The following is a 19,625-nucleotide window of genomic DNA, read 5'->3' as shown; positions in this document are numbered from 1 at the left end:
ATTCAGAGGTATGCGCCAAGCACAAAACCAGGTTTGTGACGCGCAGAATAAGGATTGTAAAAGGACTGCGTTAACTCCGTGCACACTACCATTCCAGCACTGACTACAAACAGGCAACAATGGGAAACATGGGTAGCATGCAGCTAGTCCGTCGACATGTGGATGTGAATGATGCAAGGCACACCCAGCAACAGCAACCCCGACATAGATATGCTGAAAGAGTGTACCGGCCTCGGCACACATATGAAGAGCTCAACAATGAGCAAATCGTGTCCAGGTATTGCCTCGACTCATCTATGCCACATGCTGCATGATGGCCTGGCTAGAACAAACCTGTGCAGCATTGTCTGAGCAATTGGTAGTGTCTGTCTATATGTGTATCCTGGCTACTGGAACCTTCTAGAAGGTAGCAGATGATACAGTGGGGATCACCCAGTCAGCCGTGTCCGCCACCTCGACCGGTTCATAACCGCGTTCCTGAGGAACATATTAAATTCACCAGTACCAGAGCAAATAGTGAGAAGACAATGCAGGGTTTTTATGAGGTTGCACACCTGCCGCGCGTGGTAGGTGCAATTGACTGCACCCATATTGCTATCAGGGTACCTGTTCCAGTTGTTCTGTTCTTTCAGGATTCCAGTTGTATTCGGAATAGTGGGAAATTTGAATAGCTCCTCCATCCCATGTAAACAGGGTATTCCGAATGAATCCGTCCGTATTCTGGATACCAGTATTCTGAAAACGTCATACTGAACACCCATCGGAATACTAGCCCTTCTAGACACCTTATTCAGAAAACCAGTTTTTTTCTAGACACACGAGTCGTAGTTTTATAATCTATAATATATAAGATGATGGCTTGCGTGCCCAACAAAAACTCTCAGACACAAAATCATCTCAAATCTCAAAATCAATTTACTCTTAAATTGCAATAAAGATATCTGGGTCTGCAGCTTTAGTTTGGACTGGAACTCATTCCAGGACAATGGGGCATAATAAGCAAAGGATCCTTTGCCAGCCTCAGTACGCACATTTGGGATTTTAAAATGCAAAAAAGAATGAGATTTGAGGCTATGGTTACTATGGGAAGCTATAAGGTATTCATTTAAATAAGAATATTCATATAATTTACATTGAATAGCCTTCTATACCAGAATATACCAGTGCTTCAACCGGCGTAAAGCCAGTTGTATAATATACAATGATGAGTATTAAATCTTGTATTTGTATTGTACCTCAGTGCTGCATGATATATCGAGTCCAGTTTACCTAAAGTTGATAGTGATGCAAACCTATATACTGCATCACCATAGTCAATTTGCGGCAACAAAATACAAGCAATAAGCCTCTTTTTTTGTTTCCATAACATATATAACATGTGCATATATAGTGACGTTTATAGCGTATTCCCATGCCCAACAGACGAGTGTGGAAACATGCACTCACCTCTGTCCGGCTGTTCCTTTAATGCGGTCCTATTAGCATATGGTAGTGCACTGGTAAATAGAAATGTGATGCAAATGTATTCTAGGTGGACATTCAATATGCACATAGCACAATCAAATTTGAATTGGGAGAAAGCCCTAATTCGTCTGAATACACCAATATCTGCGCAATAATTGCAACGCTCTAGTTCCAATAATTGCGCACCGCTGGCTCAGATAGTGTCAGAGTAACAGTCCACTCTGGAGTTGGGTACAATAGTACACCCCCCCTATCCGCACACACCAGATGGGCGGATCAGTTATGTGTTTTATCACTGAGTATTGTATGGATATGATGGACAGCGGTAGTGTGTTTACATATACAGTTATATATGTTCTTCACTGCTCCACAGCCATATCGGCATCCAACGTGTACCATCAAAGTATAAAAATGAAGATTGAGAGAAGGATGAAGAGTGGAGGGGGGTCTTGCCTGTTATCTTTGCTGTGTGTTGCCACACATCTGTAAATTAATTGTATAAATACATCATACACCCATCTTGTGGCCCATTGCTTTATTTGGCTATTCCATAGGTTGCTGTGCATTACGGGTGAGGGCTGGGCAGCTGCAGCTAACGTTAACTAAAATCAGACCAGTGATACAATCAACCTATCAAAGACCTGTATTTTCTCTACAGCAGTCCAATCATAAGTTAGCTGAGGCGGGACAAACAGTTCTGTTAACAGTTCTGTAATTTCTGGCCGTTTTTTTGCAGCTGTCCAGTTTGCTGAATGTCAGTGTTGCTAATTGTACAGAGACTGTTCATTTATTGAGAAATCATAGTAGGCTACAATTAACATTTTAGGAGCGTATTTAGAATTAATTATGATTCTTACAAAAAAATGGCATAAAGAAAAAAATCCATTCCGGCGTCACTCAAAACCTTACAAACTGGGCTTAATCATGATGTTCAAATGGGTGAGTAGAATGAATAAAATAATGCATTTCTGTGTATTGTGTATATAAAAATGCTTGATTAATGTTTACTTTGCAGGTGAATGACCTTGTTACATTTACAAATCAGAGAGTGTGCTACCACAGTTTAGACTTTGTCACAGCACAACTTACATAAAAAAAAAAATCATTCAGAAAAAAAGACTGTATCCAAAGCCTTTTTTTATTTTACTTCAAAAACATAGCTATGTCAGATCAGCTGGCCTTTAAACAAACCTATATAGTATTTCCTAGTGATAAAATACTGTCTGTATTCAATAAAACAGTGGATGCAGAGGAGAGACGGAGGGAGGAGCGCTACATGACGCTTATTGAATGGGTAGGGTTGGCTGTTGCCGCAGGAGCGACCCCTACCGCAACATCGCAGAGGTCACCCCCGAAGGCATGGGCCATAAAATGACAGCAGAGGATGACCCAGAGGCGTACTTGGTGGCGTTTGAGTGGCTAGCAGCCGTGGCCGGATGGCTGCGGGAGTTCTGGGCAAGCCAAGTAGGACCTTGCCTGATTGGGGAGGCTGGTCCTTGTTTCTTTTTTCAGGTCGAAAAAGTCCCTTGGGTCGACATTGTTAATACCTTTTAGAATTTTGAATGCTTGAATTAGGTCGCCACGTAGTCTTCTGAACAGATTCAATTCTTTTAGCCTGTCTGCGTATGACATGCCTTTTAAACCAGGAATAATTCTGGTCGCTCTTATTTGCACTCTTTCTAGAGCAGCAATATCTTTTTTATAGCCAAGTGACCAGAACTGAACACAATATTCAAGATGAGGTCTTACTAATGCATTGTACAGTTTTAACATTACTTCCCTTGATTTAAATTCAACACTTTTCACAATGTATCCGAGCATCTTGTTGGCCTTTTTTATAGCTTCCCCACATTGTCTAGATGAAGACAATTCTGAGTCAACAAAAACTCCTAGGTCTTTTTCATAGATTCCTTCTCCAATTTCAGTATCTCATATGATATTTATAATGCATATTTTTATTTCCTGCGTACAGTACCTTACACTTTTCTCTATTAAATGTCATTTGCCATGTGTCTGCCCAGTTCTGAATCTTGTCTAGGTCATTTCGAATGACCTTTGCTGCTGCAACAGAATCTAAATCATTAATGTAGATTAGGAATATCAGAGGACCTAATACTGATCCATGTGGTACTCCACTGGTTACCACACTCCATTCTGAGGTTTCTCCTTGTGACGCTGGCAAGTGGATAGAGGCCCAAAGACATACAGCAGTTCAAAAAAATAATACTTTTATTTCTTTCTTTCTTTGAGTACTATTGGGAGGATCTCATCCAGCCCAGGGGATTTGTTTATTTTAAGAGCTCCTAGTCCCCTTAACACTTCTGCCTCGGTTATGCTAAAGTTATTTAAAACTGGATAGGAACTGGATGACATGTGGGGCATGTTGTCCGTATCCTCCTTTGTAAAAACTTGTGAAAAGTAATCATTTAATATATTTGCTATTTTTTTTTCTTCATCTACGATTTTGCCATTTGTATCTCTTAGCCATTAAACTTCCTCTTTGAATGTTCTCTTGCTGTTGTCATATTGGAAACACATTTTAGAATTGGTTTTAGCCCCTTTAGCAGTGTTCATTTCTGTCTCTCTCTTGGCCTTTCTAACTTCCTTTTTGACTTGCGTTTGCAGTTCTGTGTACTCTATCTGTGTACTTTGTTTTTGGTCCCTTTTTAACGCTCTGTAAAGTGCCTTTTTTCGCTGAATATTTTTTTAACTGATCTATTAAACCATTTTGGCAATTTGGGGGAAGCCATTGTGGTGGAACAATACTGCCATGTGGTCGGTGCGGAAACCCAGGCGTTGATACGGCGCCACAACCCCGACACCCTGGAGGAGGCGATAAGACTGGCTGAAGATTACGAGGACTCCCTGACGTCGGCCCGGGTCGAGATCCTGTCAGTCCCTGCCCTTCGCAGTAGCCAACCTATCCCTCCCTCTCCTCCAACACTACCACCATCACCCTTGTTCCTGGCCCCCAGACCTCCAAGACCACCGACTCCATTGGGCCCCCTTGCCTCCCCCCCATGGAGACCTAGGTTGGCCCCCAGCTGGGGTAGAGGTGTTGCCCCTGCCCCGTTGCCCTTCCAGCAGCGGGACAGATATTTGACCTATGTTCCCTCTGTCCCCCCTCTCTGTTTCAGGTATAACCAGTTGGGACATAGGGCCAGGTCATGCCCCGCTTGGGCGGTGTGGCCATCTCCTGTATCCATGGAGACACGACGGCATACCCCACATTAAAAGTATATTTATCGGTTGGACCGATAAAAGGTCACCTTGTGGTCGGGGTGGCGGAAAGGTTGCCACACCCAGTTATTCTGGGCCGAAACTGGCCAAAATTCTAACAATTGGGCAAATAATGGCAGTCTCAGCCACACACGTAAACGTGGCAGAAAAAAAAAGAACGGATAGGTGATGTGTTTCCTTTTCATACTGAAATGTTTTCCCTTCTTTTCCGTCCTAGAAAAACAAATAAGGAGAGATGGACCGCGAAATGGGAGGGAATGTCTTTGAGACAAGGCTGGGGTCTGGTGCGAGAGTGCTGCAATGGTACAAAAAAAGAAACAAGGACCAGGAGACAAATGGAGATTAGACAAAGGGGCATTCAGAACAGAAAATAGGAGGCACTTTTTACACAGAGAATTGTGAGGGTCTGAAATCAACTCCCCAGTAATGTTGTTGGAGCTGACACCCTGGGATCCTTCAAGAAGCTGCTTGATGAGATTTTGGGATCAATAAGCTACTAACAACCAAACGAGCAAGATGGGCTTAATGGCCTCCTCTCGTTTGTAAACTTTCTTATGTTCTTATGTTCTTATGTAACAAACTCCAGTCGAAGGGAGTGGGAACACTGTGTGACCGAGAGAGCGAGGTTACTGGACCAACTAGGGCAGAGGTTATTCCAGCCCCTCTCAATGTACCGGACCTGTGGTACTCAAGTGTGGACATAGCGTGGGGCCAACATAACGACCCGTCACTGGTGCACGCTTGGGGGCAGGTCCGGTCCATTGAAGGTAAGGCTGTTGATGGCGCTGGGGCGCTAGTATAAAAACATTTCAGTATTAAGGGGCAATTGCTGTATAGGGTAAACCTAGCCACGGGCACAGGACAGCCTGTAACACAATTGTTGGTTCCCACATCTTGTCGGACCGAGGTCATGAGGCTGGCGCATGAAATCCCTTTTGCGGGGCACCTCGGAGCCGAGAAGACGAGGTAACGAATATTGGCTCGATTCTATTGGCTCGGTCTTCATACTGATGTGTCGAGATATGTAGCCACATGGCCAGACTGCCAGCGAGTAGCTCCGGGTCGAGTGCGCCCCGCCCCTTTGGTCCCACTGCTGATTATTTCCACTCCTTTTGAGCACATTGCAATGGACATAGTGGGCCCTTTGCTACCTTCTGACTCTGGGTATATGCATATATTAGTGGTGGTGGATTATGTAACGCGATACCCAGAGGCAGTACCATTGAGGTCCACTAGTGCCGCTGCAATAGCCACCGAGTTAACGCAGATTATGGTGAGAGTAGGGATCCCCAAGTAGATTTTGATCGATCACGGAACCAATTTTTTGTCCAATACGTTACAGCAGGTGTACAAAATATTGAAAATACATCCCATCAGGATGTCTGTTTATCATCCACAATTGGACAGTCTGGTGGAATGCTTTAATCAGACCTTAAAGTCGATGCTGAGGCGATTAGTAACACAGGAGCAGAAACATTGGGCATCGCTTCTTCCCTACCTCCTTTTTGCGGTGAGAGAAGTGCCGCAGAGTTCAACGGGGTTTTCCCCCTTTGAGCTCCTGTACGGCCGGCAGCCTTGCGGCATTCTCGACCTGCTGAGAGAGGGGTGGGAGGAGCACAAAGACTCTTCCAAAAATGTAGTGATGTGCTCGTACTAAGAGATCGTCTGGATTTGGTCGGTCGTTTGGCCCAAGACAACCTCAGATCGGCTCAGCACTGACAGCAGCAGCATTACAACAAAAATGCACGGATTCGAACCTTTCGACCAGGGGACAAGGTAATGCTGCTACTTCCCTCATCAGAGTCAAAACTGTGTGCTAAATGGCAGGGGCCCTATGAGGTGATTTGGGCTATAGGGAAAGTAAATTATGAAATTAGACAGCCCGATCGCCAGAATGAACGTGAAATTTACCATGTTAATTTATTAAAGCCCTGGCAGGCAAGGGAGGTCTTATTTATAGCCCCAGGCAATATGGAGGATGATTTAGGCCCCTGTCCAGAGACCCCGAGCACAAGAGTGATTTCTATGGGGGAACAATTGGTTCCCGATCAGCAAAGAAAGCTGCGTAAGCTTATTGTGGAGTTCAGCGATGTTTTTTCTGACGTGCCCGGCAGAACAAATTTAGTTAAATATAACATTATCTCTCCACCAGGTGTCACAGTGCGAGAGAGACTGTACCGGATCCTGGAAAGTCGACGAAGTGGCGTTCGCAAAGAGGTATGGGATATGCTCGAGCTTGGGGTAATTGAACCTTCCAGGAGCGAATGGTGCAGTCCAATTGTCATATTGGCCAAGAAAGACGGCACCAACCGATCCTGCGTGGATTTCAGAAAGGTAAACGCTATTGCTAAGTTCAATGCATATCCCATGCCTCAGGTCGATGAACTTTTTGGGAAAAGCTAGGTTTATTTCCACTCTGGACCTGACGAAGGGATACTGGAAAATCCCTTTAACCACAGATCCCTTTAACCCGCAGAGAAAACTGCATTTTCAACACCAGAAGGGCTGTTCCACTTTAAAACCATGCCATTTGGGCTACATGGTGCGCCCGCTGCTTTTCAGAGACTGATGGACCAGGTTTTACGCCCACTTCATGAATATGCAGCAGCGTATATTGATGACATGGTGATTTACAGCTCCATCTGTCGAGATCATTTGGCTAGGGTTGCAGCCATTCTTCAGTCTCTAAGGGCAGCCCGGCTAACAGCTAACTTGAGGAAATGTGCTTTTGCCAAAACAGAGACTCAATATTTGGGATTTTTAATGGGGAATGGAAGGGCGAGACCTGTGGTCACCAAAATCCAGGCTTTGGTTGATGCAGCAATCCCCAAAACCAAGACTCAGATGAGGTCACTAGTGGGCTTAGCCGCTTATTACCGCCGCTTCATCCCCGAGTACACCACAGTGGTTAACCCATTAGTCGACCTCACTGAAAAGAGTGCTCCAAATTTAATTAAATGGTCAGCTGAGTATCAGGAGGCGTTTGATACAATTAAGCGTAGACTTTGCCAGGCCCCCACTCTTATTACTCTAGATTTCACCAAGAGATTCATCCTCTACACCGACACATCGGATGTAGGTTTGGGTGCAGTCTTGTCACAAAACGTAGCTGGAGTAGAACACCCGATATTGTACATAAGCAAAAAATTCTTACCTACTCCGTAGTCGTAAAAGAGTGTTTGGCCATTAAATGGGCTACTCACTCTTTACGATACTACCTGCTGGGACACTCATTTGATCTGGTCACAGACCACGCCCCACTCACGTGATTAAGCACAATGAAGGACAGCAATGCCCGAATAACTCGGTAGTATCTGGCATTGCAGCCCTTCATGTATCATATGGTAAACCGTGCGGGAAAAGACCACCAAAATGCCGATTATTTTTCCCGGGAGGGGGGAATGATGGGAAAGGTAGATTTAGCTGAGTGTTCCTTCGGCTCCACTCTGAGCGGTTGGATATGTGACAGAAATACAATGAGTTCTGGTGATAAATCTTCCTCCCGACCTGTGAGGGCGCTAAAGAACGGGAAGAGAAGTATCTGGAAGGGCTGGCCTGACAGTTCGTTTCTGGGACCGGGAAGTGGGTCAGCCTGGAAAGAAGCGAGCAATAAAGCACTTATTCACTGAATCACCGTTGTCTGTTCATCACTCCTGCACCGCATCACCACTACACCTGTTCCCCTTACCAGCCACTTTGCCACATCATGTCAGTGCTAAAGGGTAGCATACTAACACATTTTAATGCTGAAAAAAGGCTGCAATTGAAGAGGAACTGCAATGTTGCATTTTCATAGCATGAAGTGAAATTTGGGTTGCTCAAGCCTCTGAATGGATGTGTAACCTCAAGTGTTCTCTTGAAAATTGAGGCTTTTGCTGTTCCTGAACATTAGTGATGGCTCAGTGAATGAAATGCACTCAATTTTTTACCTTGTGTCCCTTGTGCATGTTGGTCTCCTTCAAATTCATCAACTTAAGGCAATAAATCCCTCTGAGCCTATTGTACTCTGCAACTGCAGTTTGAGGTGCCTTAATGCAGGTGGGGTCAAAAAGTTGATATGGCGGACACCGCTTAAGGATGTATCTGGAAAGTGCAATGCAACTTTGTCCATAGGAGGAAGTGGAGTTACCAAGATCAATTATAATTGTTTTTAAGGTCTTACCCTGGCATTTGTGAATGGTGATTGAATGAGCACCAATGACTGGGAACTGCTCTCAAACAATGTAAACTCTGTCCATGATTTCAAACTTTGAGCATAAATGGGTGACTCCATTGTTAAATGAGATGATTATGGTTTTGACCATACTTGTGTTTTCCAGATAGTAGGATACATCTTGAAGCTTCCCTATTGCCCCATTAATGAGACCAGTGGCAATGTCAATGTTCTTGTGAAGCACCAGTTTGCAGCCTATTTTGACTCGTATGGTAGTTTCCAGTCCAGCTGTACAACTGCAGTCAGCCTTGTAGCCATTCATTTTTTTCAGCACATTTCTCTGAAAGTTACAAGGGCAGTCCATAGTCCATAAGATGAATGTCCTCTTGTGACAGAGTGTCCTGCCCCTTTATGTTTATTAAGTATTTCATGTTGTCTGTAGTGTGTTAATGTTGGTGTTTATATATAAAATACATGGGATATAAATATGGGTTACGAGTATGAGTGTTTAAAATGCATATTTGTATTTAGGTACGAGGATTGCACAGCACTTCACGTGCAGGTAAAATAATATGTGAGCACGGGGAATTGCACTTTTATTAATTCACGTGCAGTTGTTCCGAGACTCTAATTGAATGATTGATTAGCAATCGAGTCTCGGTACAGCTGCATAAAAGCTGCATGTTTTCACGCACTCGGGGTTGTGTGTTCATGAATATAGTACTTAGTGTTTGTTTTAAATATTTTAGCTGCCATTTCTTTTAACGTAAATGGTTGTAGACAGTCTTTTAAAAGAGCACATTTGATTTTTTAAAGCAGAAAAGGGCTGGGGTTGTAATGTTGCAGGAGAAGCACATTGAGCAGGTTATGGGCGATCTATTGGCTCTTGTTACAGTATTAGTTGTCTGTTTTAAGTTAAACTAAGTAAATAGTGTACTCCATAAACCTACATTTTATGTGTGGAAAAAACTATTGCGTTTGGTTGCATCTTTAATTAGTAAGAAACTATATTACCCTATATGAGTTGGAAGATGTCTGTAGCACAACATGCAACTCATTAAGTATGACAGGTTACAATAAGTTCCCTTTCAATTCGAAGATAGCCACCAAACATCATTATGGGATATACGGCTGCCTACTGGTAGGTATCACTAAGCTTTTTCTATCAAAGCTGCCAATAGGCCCCCTTCCCTCAATGACCTCCTTGGTCCCACCTACTGAGGATATATAATCTAGGGATGTAAAAATCGTTTTAAAAAAACACTGTTTAAACAATTCAAATTATAACGATAAAACATTTAACCATTAAGGAGTTAATCTGGTGGGCGATACCAAAATTTTGCCCCACAATGCTGATAACCATTTTAGTATTGTGATACTAAATACTAATGATACCACCAGATGAGTCATATGAAACATTAACCACTTAACTAATAAAAAGTCATTAGAAAATTAACTTGTACAATTACAGGATTTAAATAAAGGCAAATATAGTAAAGCGGTACCGTGTGTCACGGCAGTATTGTGAGCCCCAGAAAATACTGACATGTTCCTCTCAGCTTTATATATAGTTTAGATTATACACACCAAAGATGAAAATACAACAGGTAAATCTGCAGAAACAACTAACTGTACAACTGTAGCAACTTTTTACATAAAATCCCAGACGTCCAAAAAGTCTGATTTAGAACCAAAAAAATACATTAATTTAATTTAATTTAAAAAAAACAGTTTTAGAGTCCTGTTCACTTGAATCAAATTTTAGAACTTCTGCATTTAAATTCTACTGAAAAATGAACATGTTTACATGCTCTGGTGTCAGTCTTGTGCGCAGACGATTAACAGTAAGGCCAGCATTGGAGAAAAACTTTTTCAAGGCACAGATGATGCCGGAATGCAAAGGTAACACTTTGCCAGTTTTTCAAGCCTTGGAAAACGCTGTGCGTTGACCTTCCACCACTCCAATGGGCTGCATTTAAATGAAGGACAAGGCTCCCTGAAGTAATTATGCAGTTCGTTTTCTACTGTAGTATGCTCATTCTCTCCATTCTCTGTATAATCTTCACCTAAACACATCACTCATTTCACACATTTTTTCGGCGTTGGCTCTATCGGCTCATCCGGTTCAGCCACAGCACTTGAAGGTTCTTTTAATTCTAACATCCACGCAAGCTGCATAAGCCTTGATTTAGCAGCTATCTGGACAACAGGTGAAAGAACCCTCATGTGTTTATGGTGTGGATCTAACAAAGAGGCAATAAGTGCAGGTTGTGCTTTTATGGCAAGATGGTTGGGTTTCAAACAATGCTCCAGAGAGCGACGAACCTCAGCCTTGAAATGAGCGACTTTTCCATTTTTGACTGGTGCTTCGTCGCTGAGGTGAGTTTGGAGAAGACTGTTAGGCAAATGGGATAAATATTTGAAATTGAAACTGACTGTTCAGCAGACATGGCAGTTTAAAGTGGAAAGTAGTGGTAAGATATTCTCTATTAATTGCCAGTGCTCATCTGGCAGCTGAAGTGTTCAGGCATCAGATTGTTTTATCTGAAAGCACAGAGTTGTTTTTGCCCACCTTTGCTCACTGAGTCTTTCGAACATGTCATATACCGAATTCCAGTGAGTTTTACATGACTGGATCAGGTGGTGTTGCGCCACCTGAAGTTGTGTTTGTTTTCTTTTGAGTGCTTTTGCAGCCACGGTGCTGTGGTGGAAGTGTGCAACTAGTCTACTTACAGCTGCAGCAACACAATCCACACCACTTGAAGAAAAAACATAATTTATGGCTAACTGCAAAGTATGGGCAAAACAACTGACAATTCCCATGTAACATACCTCTATGTGTTGGCGAGCACAATGTTGCTTGCATTATCATGTACGCACGCCAAGACACGCCCTGCCAGACCCCATCTTTCCACTGTTGTGTTTAATTTCAAAGTTTGCTGCTGTATGTCGTTCTGGCATACTTTCTCCCAATTTTCAATATAATGGCAAGTGACAGCCATGTAGCTTTCTGTAGTTAGCTGTCTGTGGTGAAAGCTACATTAACGGCGGTTTCCAATTCTTCCCGGAGCAACTTCACAAGGTCTTCATAACACTTTTCTAGTCACGAGGTTACAGTCTGTCTCACAGGAACATGGTATTCAGGTTCTACAAAACTCATCAATGCACGAAAACCTGTACCCTCAACGAAACTTACAGGCAGCATATCTGTAATGATCATGGTACACAGCAACACTGTGCCCTGAAAGATGAGACGTGATTGGAGATGCGGAAGGCTGTTGCTAAGGCTACGAAACACGGTAGTAAACAAGTAAGACGCCATTTGAAAGCTACATTTCTGTAGTTTCAGTTTAAAGTTTGGTGCGCCAGCGCACCGAAATTAATGGGGCTGAGTTTAAAGATAGCAACTGAAATATATTAACGGATTAACAGTAAGACATACTTAATGGCAAGATAAATACTATCTTTTAAACATTTAATATTTTACAACCCTAATATAATCGTCATGCAGGGAAGGATCTATCTCTTTTCACTTCTTGAGATAGTACGGTAAGTCCTTCTGTGTTGCATTGAGCCCTTTTTATTACTTAAAAAGGGCTGTGTTGAGCTTTCTGCTAGTTCCCTTGCACTTCGTGTTGAAAGCTGGCTTGCCTCTTTTCCAGGAATCAGTAGCTCCTAAATCATAGCCTTTTTTTCTATTTCTTTACTGTCTTCAGCACCTGCTCGCTACGCGTGTCAGGCTGCTTCTATTCTGTCTGTTGTCTGTCAGTCGTCTGCTGGTAAGCAGTATTACTAAGAGTGAGTGTGTGTTTTTCACCCCCTTTTTTTACTTGGGAGAGCATTGTTACTCCACCGGGGCTAGGCCTGCCCCGTGCTTAGTGCTCTTGGTGCGCATGGTACTCGGTGCACATTATAACAACGTGGTGCTTGGTGCACACGGTAAGCACGTATCTGCTGCTGCATGGTAGTCGGTGCAATTACTGCACACACTCTCCGTGTCAGGCATTTCCATTGTAGGCACACCACTGTGAGACCCAGCAATGACGGGCAGGGTTGGGTTTCATGCCTGCAAGGCCTGTGGGACTAACATCCCTCAGGAAGACAGGCATACCATGTGTGCTCGGTGCTTAAGCTCCAAACACGCCTGGAGAGAGTCGCACAGGGGCGTACTTCGTCTCTGTAGCGGGTCCTTCCTAGTCACGCCTCTTGATGCCGTCATAGGACCCCTCCAGGGGGATCCCTTGTGTGCAGGCGTTTGTGTCCACCCGCAGCCGCTCTCCGTCACCTACGGTGAAATGAGTGAAGTCTCAGCAGGCGCGGGACACAAAAGTCCAGATCGGTCGGCTCATGGAGCTTTTGGAGTCCTGTTCACTTGCCACCTGCCACTGACAGTCACTGTACTGCCCCCTGATCTCCCCATGGGAGAACATGGCAAGCAGGAAGACCGGGCACTATGTTCGAACAAAGATGCACTTTCCATCACGGCCTTGTGGAGGGAGTCCGCTTTTCCACTGGAGAGTGAGGTCGAAGCAGAGCCTGTGTTCCCGACCGAAGCGGTCCCTGGGTGTCCTCGGTTACTAGTGTGCCACCATTTTCATTGCAGCATACCTGCTCGTTCCCTGGGCAACAGCGGCAGAACCACGTCGCTCCATCTTTCGGCCACAGCCCTTCCCCGCCTTCCCTGACTTTATGGAGGGGGTGTGCTCCTCTTAGGACCACCCAGCCACAGTGCCTGCTAAGTTGAGGCAAGGTTCTCAACTGGCCTCACTGGAGGGTGCGGAGAAGCTGGGCCTGACGGGGTTTCCCCCCCTAGACTCCATCATCGCAGCCTTGGTGATCTGCCCGAACCTGCAATGCAGGGTTACAGAGACACATGTCCGTAGGGTTTACGTGGTGGCGGCCCAGGGAAACGGCTGGCAAACACATCCAGTATGCTGGATGGATCCGCTTCAGGCCTCGGTTCTCCAGACCGAAGTAGCAGCCTTGCTGGGCAAGCGCGCCATTCGTCTCATAGACCCCACCTCTCACGGGGATATGTTCTACAAGAGATACTTTCTGGTGCTGAAGAAGGACGACGGCTTTCGCCCCATCCTGGACCTGCGGTTTTTCAACCAAATTTTGAAACAAAGGAGGTTCCAAATGCTGACTCATAGTCACATACTCCAGTCTGTCCAGCCGGGCAACTGGTTACCACGGTGGACTTGTAGGACACGTATTTTCACGTCTCCATTTGTCCAGAGCACAGAGGAGGCAGAGGAGTCAGCGAGTCCTGGTCCTGGTCCTGGTCGGGCCGCTGGATGTCCCTGCATATCAATATGCTGGAGCTGCAGGCGGTTTTCCTTGCCCTCCAGCGCTTCCTACCCGTAGTGCCCAACAAGCATGTGTTGATCCACACGGACAACAGCTCAGTGGTGGTGTATGTCAACCACCAGGGTAGCCTTCGGTCCCCGGGGTTGCATACTCTTTCCTTCAGGCTTTTGACTTGGGCCCAATGGAACCTGCTGTCCCTTTGGGCGATGCATGTCCTGGGTGTGGACAATGGCGCAACGGACCTCCTCTTGAGGGAAGACCTGCATCCATCAGAGTAGTGACTCCACCCTCAGGTGGTGGAGCGCATTTGGGAACAGTTCGGGAAGGCGCAGATCGATCTCTTCACCTAGGTGGAGACAACTCATTGCCACCTATGGTACTCCCTCCACCATTTAGACGGTCCGCTCGGCGTCGACGCCCTAGCCCATTTATGGCCCAGAGCTCTCCTTTACACGTTCCCGCCTATGCCATTACTCCCGGCTTTCTCGAAAAAGTCAGATCGGAGAAGGCATCAGTTCTTCTAGTGGCTCTCAGGTGGCCCAGAAGAATCTGGTTCTCGACCCTGTGCCAGCTATTGAACGGCCCACCCTGGGAGATCCAGCTTTGCCTGGATCTCCTCAGCCAGTTGAGAGGCACGCTTTGGCACCCGGAGCCGGGAAGGCTCCAGCTATGGGTCTGGCCCCTGAAAAGGACCACTGGTCAGCCTTAGGGCAGTCAGACGCGGTTGTTGGTACCTTGCAGAATGCTAGGGCACATTCCACTAGGTCGCTGTATGCCTATAAAAGTGGAAATATTTCCATGATTGGTGCCGTAGTAACGGTCATGACCCAATCTCTGTCCCATGCCTATCATCTTACAGTTTCTGCAAGATCTGCTTGAGGCTGGTAGATCACCTTCTACACTGAAGGTATACCTAGCGGTTATTTCTGCTTGCCATGCCCCCACTGACTCAGTGTCTCTGGGCACACATTTTTTGGCTATCCGGTTTCTCCGAGGCGCTCAGCGGTTGCGCCCTTCTAAGAGGGTTACTCTCCCCAAATGGAGCCTTGAGATTGTACTGGAGGTTCTCTTGCAGGCCGTGTTTGAGCCTATATACTCCATTGAGTTGAAGTATCTGTCTAAGTCAGCCTTCCTCTTGGCTATCACCTCCACAGGCGGGTTAGTGCGCTGCCTGTGCATAGCTCAGTTACGTAAAGATGTTTTAATAAGTTTACGTTATAAAGTGAAGTTTGGAGTACCGCCTTATACTTCTTTGCAAGTTCTTTGAACTTGCAATAGGGAATTTGCCCTCAGATAAAAAATTTAAAACATTTTCTAATGCAACATGTTCTTTCATTTTTAAAGAGTGACACTATTTGGCAATAAAAATGACAACTTTACAGTAGGCATGAGCAGATGAATTCGCATTCGCACAAACGTACAAACTACAGAAATGACACTTTTCTGCCGATGGCACTTTTTGGCATAACATCGAGGTTTTTAGATATAATGTTATAAATCTCCTTTATTTCTGCACTCCCACATTTCATTTAATACATACAGACAGAAAGGTACATGAACGCGCAGCCCCATATGTTTAAATTACATTTTAAAACCAAAAACCACCAAAACGACTGCCGCGGGGCTTCTAGTGTTAATATGACATATTTTTCTGGCTTGCTATTTATGAATTTATTTATACATTTATAATATAAACATTAATTTCTATATTTATTTATTTAAAAATATTTTTTTCTAAATATATGTATTCCTCTATGCTTTTAAGCATTTATTTATTTATACCTAATATATTATTCCTTTATTTAATTTTTAAATTAAAAACAAGGAACTACTATTTATCAGAGATCAAAGATTTAGACAAGGAAGCTACATGCTACTCTTGTGTACAATTCCATTCTATGGTATCTACCAAGCAGGAAACTAGATATTTAGAGCATTTCTAGAATTGAGCAGCCTTTGTTTTCAGCAGAAGCTGGTCAGGCATGGATGTAAGCTTAAAAAAATTAATGCATTTCAACAACTGCCCAGTGGCACAGTGGGCTAAGGCTGTGTGGTTTTCAAGGCTGTCATATTGCAAGTTCAAACCACAGTGTATATATGTTTATTTTTTTCTGCGATATGTGTGGTTTTATAACATAAATGCATTGTTTAATATAAATGGTGTGGATATCAAACTGCTTGCGTTCCCTGGTTTAATTTGATGTTGACCAACATGTGGAATCACATGATTGGTAGATGTCCAGTTATTTCGTTTTTCTGTTTGAATAGTCGCTAGGGTTACCATACGTCAGTTTTTTCCCGGACATGTCCTCTTTTTTGGCCTTCCGATCTCTGTCTGGGCAGATTTTCGAAAAATGAACGAGATGTTCGGGATTTCACCTGCTCGCCCCTTTGCTGCTGATAATGCTTGCAGAGCTGTAATTCCTAGAGTGTCCTGATAGCGCCACGCCTGCGCAGACCACTGTATTGTTCACTGGGGCTGGTTGTACTGGAACCCAGATTTGATCTTGCTCCTGGGACGTACTGGGTTGTACTAAAAGAATCAGGGTTGAAACTGAACTCAGTTTGAGTCCAAAAACTGATTCTAACTCGATCTTGCTTCAGAGCAGAATCACATTCGGATCAGAGCTTGATCGAACGTATTTAAATAGAGAAACTATAAAGGCTCATTCATAGACTGATGGGAGTGCATATTTCGTGATCAGCAAAAAAGCCTCTTCGGGTTTATTTCGTTATAGCGTGCTCTGCAATACTTTAGTTTTGCTTCAAATAAATACACTGTGCAATATAAAATATAGTAAAATGAAACAGGATAAAACAGTCCTTTTTTTGTATGCACTGAATACATTTGCATCACAGCCACCAAATAACAACAAACATAAAACACTTGTTTGGTACAACTATAATATAGCACACGTTGTTAAACGAGCCAAATGTGAATGTGTCAAAACATGTAACTAATTTAAAAAAAGATCTGACTTCATTTTTTTTTTAATCTTTCTGTTTTTTTGACCATCACTAGAAAAAAAAATACATACACATTATATAGGTTTATATATTATATACATATTCTTTAACCTTGTATTGCCATGTAACACTTATAAGCCTTCTTGGATAAAGGCATCTGCTAAATAAATAAATAAACAGGAATTTGTTCATTTTGTTGCCCTACACAAATAAATCAAAGAGATTTGCATAACAAAAGCAGGTACGTACTGTGCTGACAAACTGCACTTTTACCAGCGGAGGTTTGAGACCTTTATTATCCCTGAATGCTAGAGTGAGTGTGGCATGATGTAGATCTTAAAGGAGGTATGCAAATTCCCCTTTAGTATATATTTCTGGAAACACTGAGGTTTAAATACCGCTACGTAAGCTAAATACAGTTTGCCTTTAAAATGCTACCAGTGCTGTATTGATATTTAGAAAATTGTATTTAAAAATACTTTGAAAGTTTTAGTTTCCATCACTTAACATACGTAGATGTTGCTTGAACGTCAAACTGCAGCAAGGTAAAGACGATAATGTAAACAACACCGAGCTACAGTGAGTTCCAAATTTTAAATGTTTTCTTTTTGGTTTAGGTGTTTGCAATCTCAAGAATTGTGTGGAAGGTTGTAAAAGTGATGAAGAGTTCAAGAACTTGCTGGCAATCCAAAAATAGGCCAAATATACCAACAGGTCTAAAAAGATTGAATGTCATTCAGCACTGTTACATACTGTATTGCACAGTTATTTGCTGTTCCCTCTCACAATGAGTTTTTTCACTGATGCAAAGCCCGTGGGCAAAGGAAAGGACTTGACTGTTGAGTCTCTGAAAGGGATCCTGCTTGTACAGCACAACTTCAGGCACAGATCTTGCATAGACTTTTAGAGCTACTTCAACCACTGCTGAGAAAGATACACTCTGCAGAGAAATATGCATGGGCACAAAAGAAGCACAGTATGAAACAGATGTTTGGTACACAGATTTGACAGTTATCTTGCAAAGACTTTTTTGATTGCCAATCAATAAAGTACTGACTGTAAAAAGTTATGTGTATGTTTGATGCAGGCCTTTATACTTCTTTTTTTTAATAATTTTCAGATGTTCAAAGTATTGAGTATAAATTTAGTTTTTCCGTGTTCATTTTGCACAACGAAAGGTTAATCTAAAATAAAAATTGGTTGCCCGTCAGCAACCATGAACCCCCCCGGTTAGTGTCCTCTTTTTGAGGATCTGTAATATGGTAACCCTGTAGCTGTTAAACACTCTTAGAAAAAGTAAACAAAAGTTGAAGGAGAACAATTTTAACTTAGTTTGACGACTTATATCTCATTGTGTATAAGTCGTATTTATGGTTTTTTTTTCACATTTGATGAAAGAAAGTTTCAGACTTTTGGTCATGGTACAGATGGTAATTCTAGGTGATTTAGCTTTGCCGCTGCAACATGGTGAAAACAGTTAAACTCATGGAGCTGTATAGAGACTCACAGTAGTTTCAAACAAGTTTTTCTAACTTGTACGAGGAACTACCATTCACCTCAATCACTGTAGTTTCAAACAAGTTTTTCTAACTTTTTTTTTAAACCTCTTATTATATATATATATATATATATATATATATATATATATATATATATATATATATATATATACGCTCTACGGTTGTACAGATGTTTGTGATGTACTCAATAAAAAAAATGAAAAAAAACTAATTACATCCAACTGTTTCTCCTTCCTTTATACTATTTACAATGTTTTGAATGCAGCCATCAGAAAGACTGCTGCGGGGCTTCTAGGTATGAGTATATCTCTGGTCCTTCTAGTGTTAACCCAGCGTAGTGCATGGTGTCGTCTTTTCATGTAAACGTGTTTGTTAGAACTTGTGTTTCTTTGAAAACTGCACATTTCAAGCCTGTATTGTGAATCAAAGTACATAATGTGCAATGAAATTATTTTGTTAGCTACAGAAACAGACATTTAAAAACAACAGAAGAAATGAAAGCAACTCACCTTTCCTTGATTTGTCATGCATCCAAACCTTTTTCTTTTCCCCCCAACTTCTGCGTAGATCTTTGCCATTTCCTTCTTTGTACAGCCTACTGGTGCTGTAAAGTTCTCCCTCTAAGAAAAGCATAAAAACACATTGATCTCAATGTTAGGAGCTGTTCTTTCACACAGTTTGCATGGTGGAGGTGGGAGACTCGCTTCAAAACAACGACTCACCTACAAACAGGGAAGGTGCTTTTTCAGTTGCAGAAAATGGCGAAATTCCAGCTGGGCTAACCTTTTCAGATGAATTCCATGTGTCTGTCTGGTTAGGGATATGTATAAAACAAATTTAAAAATGAAAAAAAGTTTAGTCTGATGAATAAATTAGACAAAAGCAAGCATAAGCCACTTAAAATCTCCAATCATGCACTACAATTACCATAACTGAATTCCATTTGTAGCTGCTGATGATGCATAAACCAC

General features: G+C 42.9%; 1 protein-coding gene across 2 annotated transcripts in view; it reads right to left on the bottom strand.

The window, feature by feature from the left end:
- The window catches only part of LOC121299142 (semaphorin-7A-like), a 75,801-nt gene that overhangs the window by 40,972 nt on the left and 15,204 nt on the right, over positions 1-19,625 (bottom strand). For both annotated transcript variants that reach the window (XR_005947368.1, XM_041226710.1), the window contains exons 5-6: positions 19,377-19,464; positions 19,164-19,274 (exon numbers count right to left, since the gene is read on the bottom strand). Coding sequence is in view for 1 of the 2 variants with exons in the window: in XM_041226710.1 (XP_041082644.1) it covers positions 19,164-19,274; positions 19,377-19,464 (199 nt within the window). In the remaining variant the exon portion in view is untranslated. The remainder of the gene's footprint in view (positions 1-19,163; positions 19,275-19,376; positions 19,465-19,625) is intronic.

This window comes from Polyodon spathula, chromosome 24, assembly GCF_017654505.1.
Source record: "Polyodon spathula isolate WHYD16114869_AA chromosome 24, ASM1765450v1, whole genome shotgun sequence".
Lineage (NCBI taxonomy): Eukaryota > Metazoa > Chordata > Actinopteri > Acipenseriformes > Polyodontidae > Polyodon > Polyodon spathula.
This window is presented reverse-complemented; position numbering and strand designations above follow the sequence as displayed.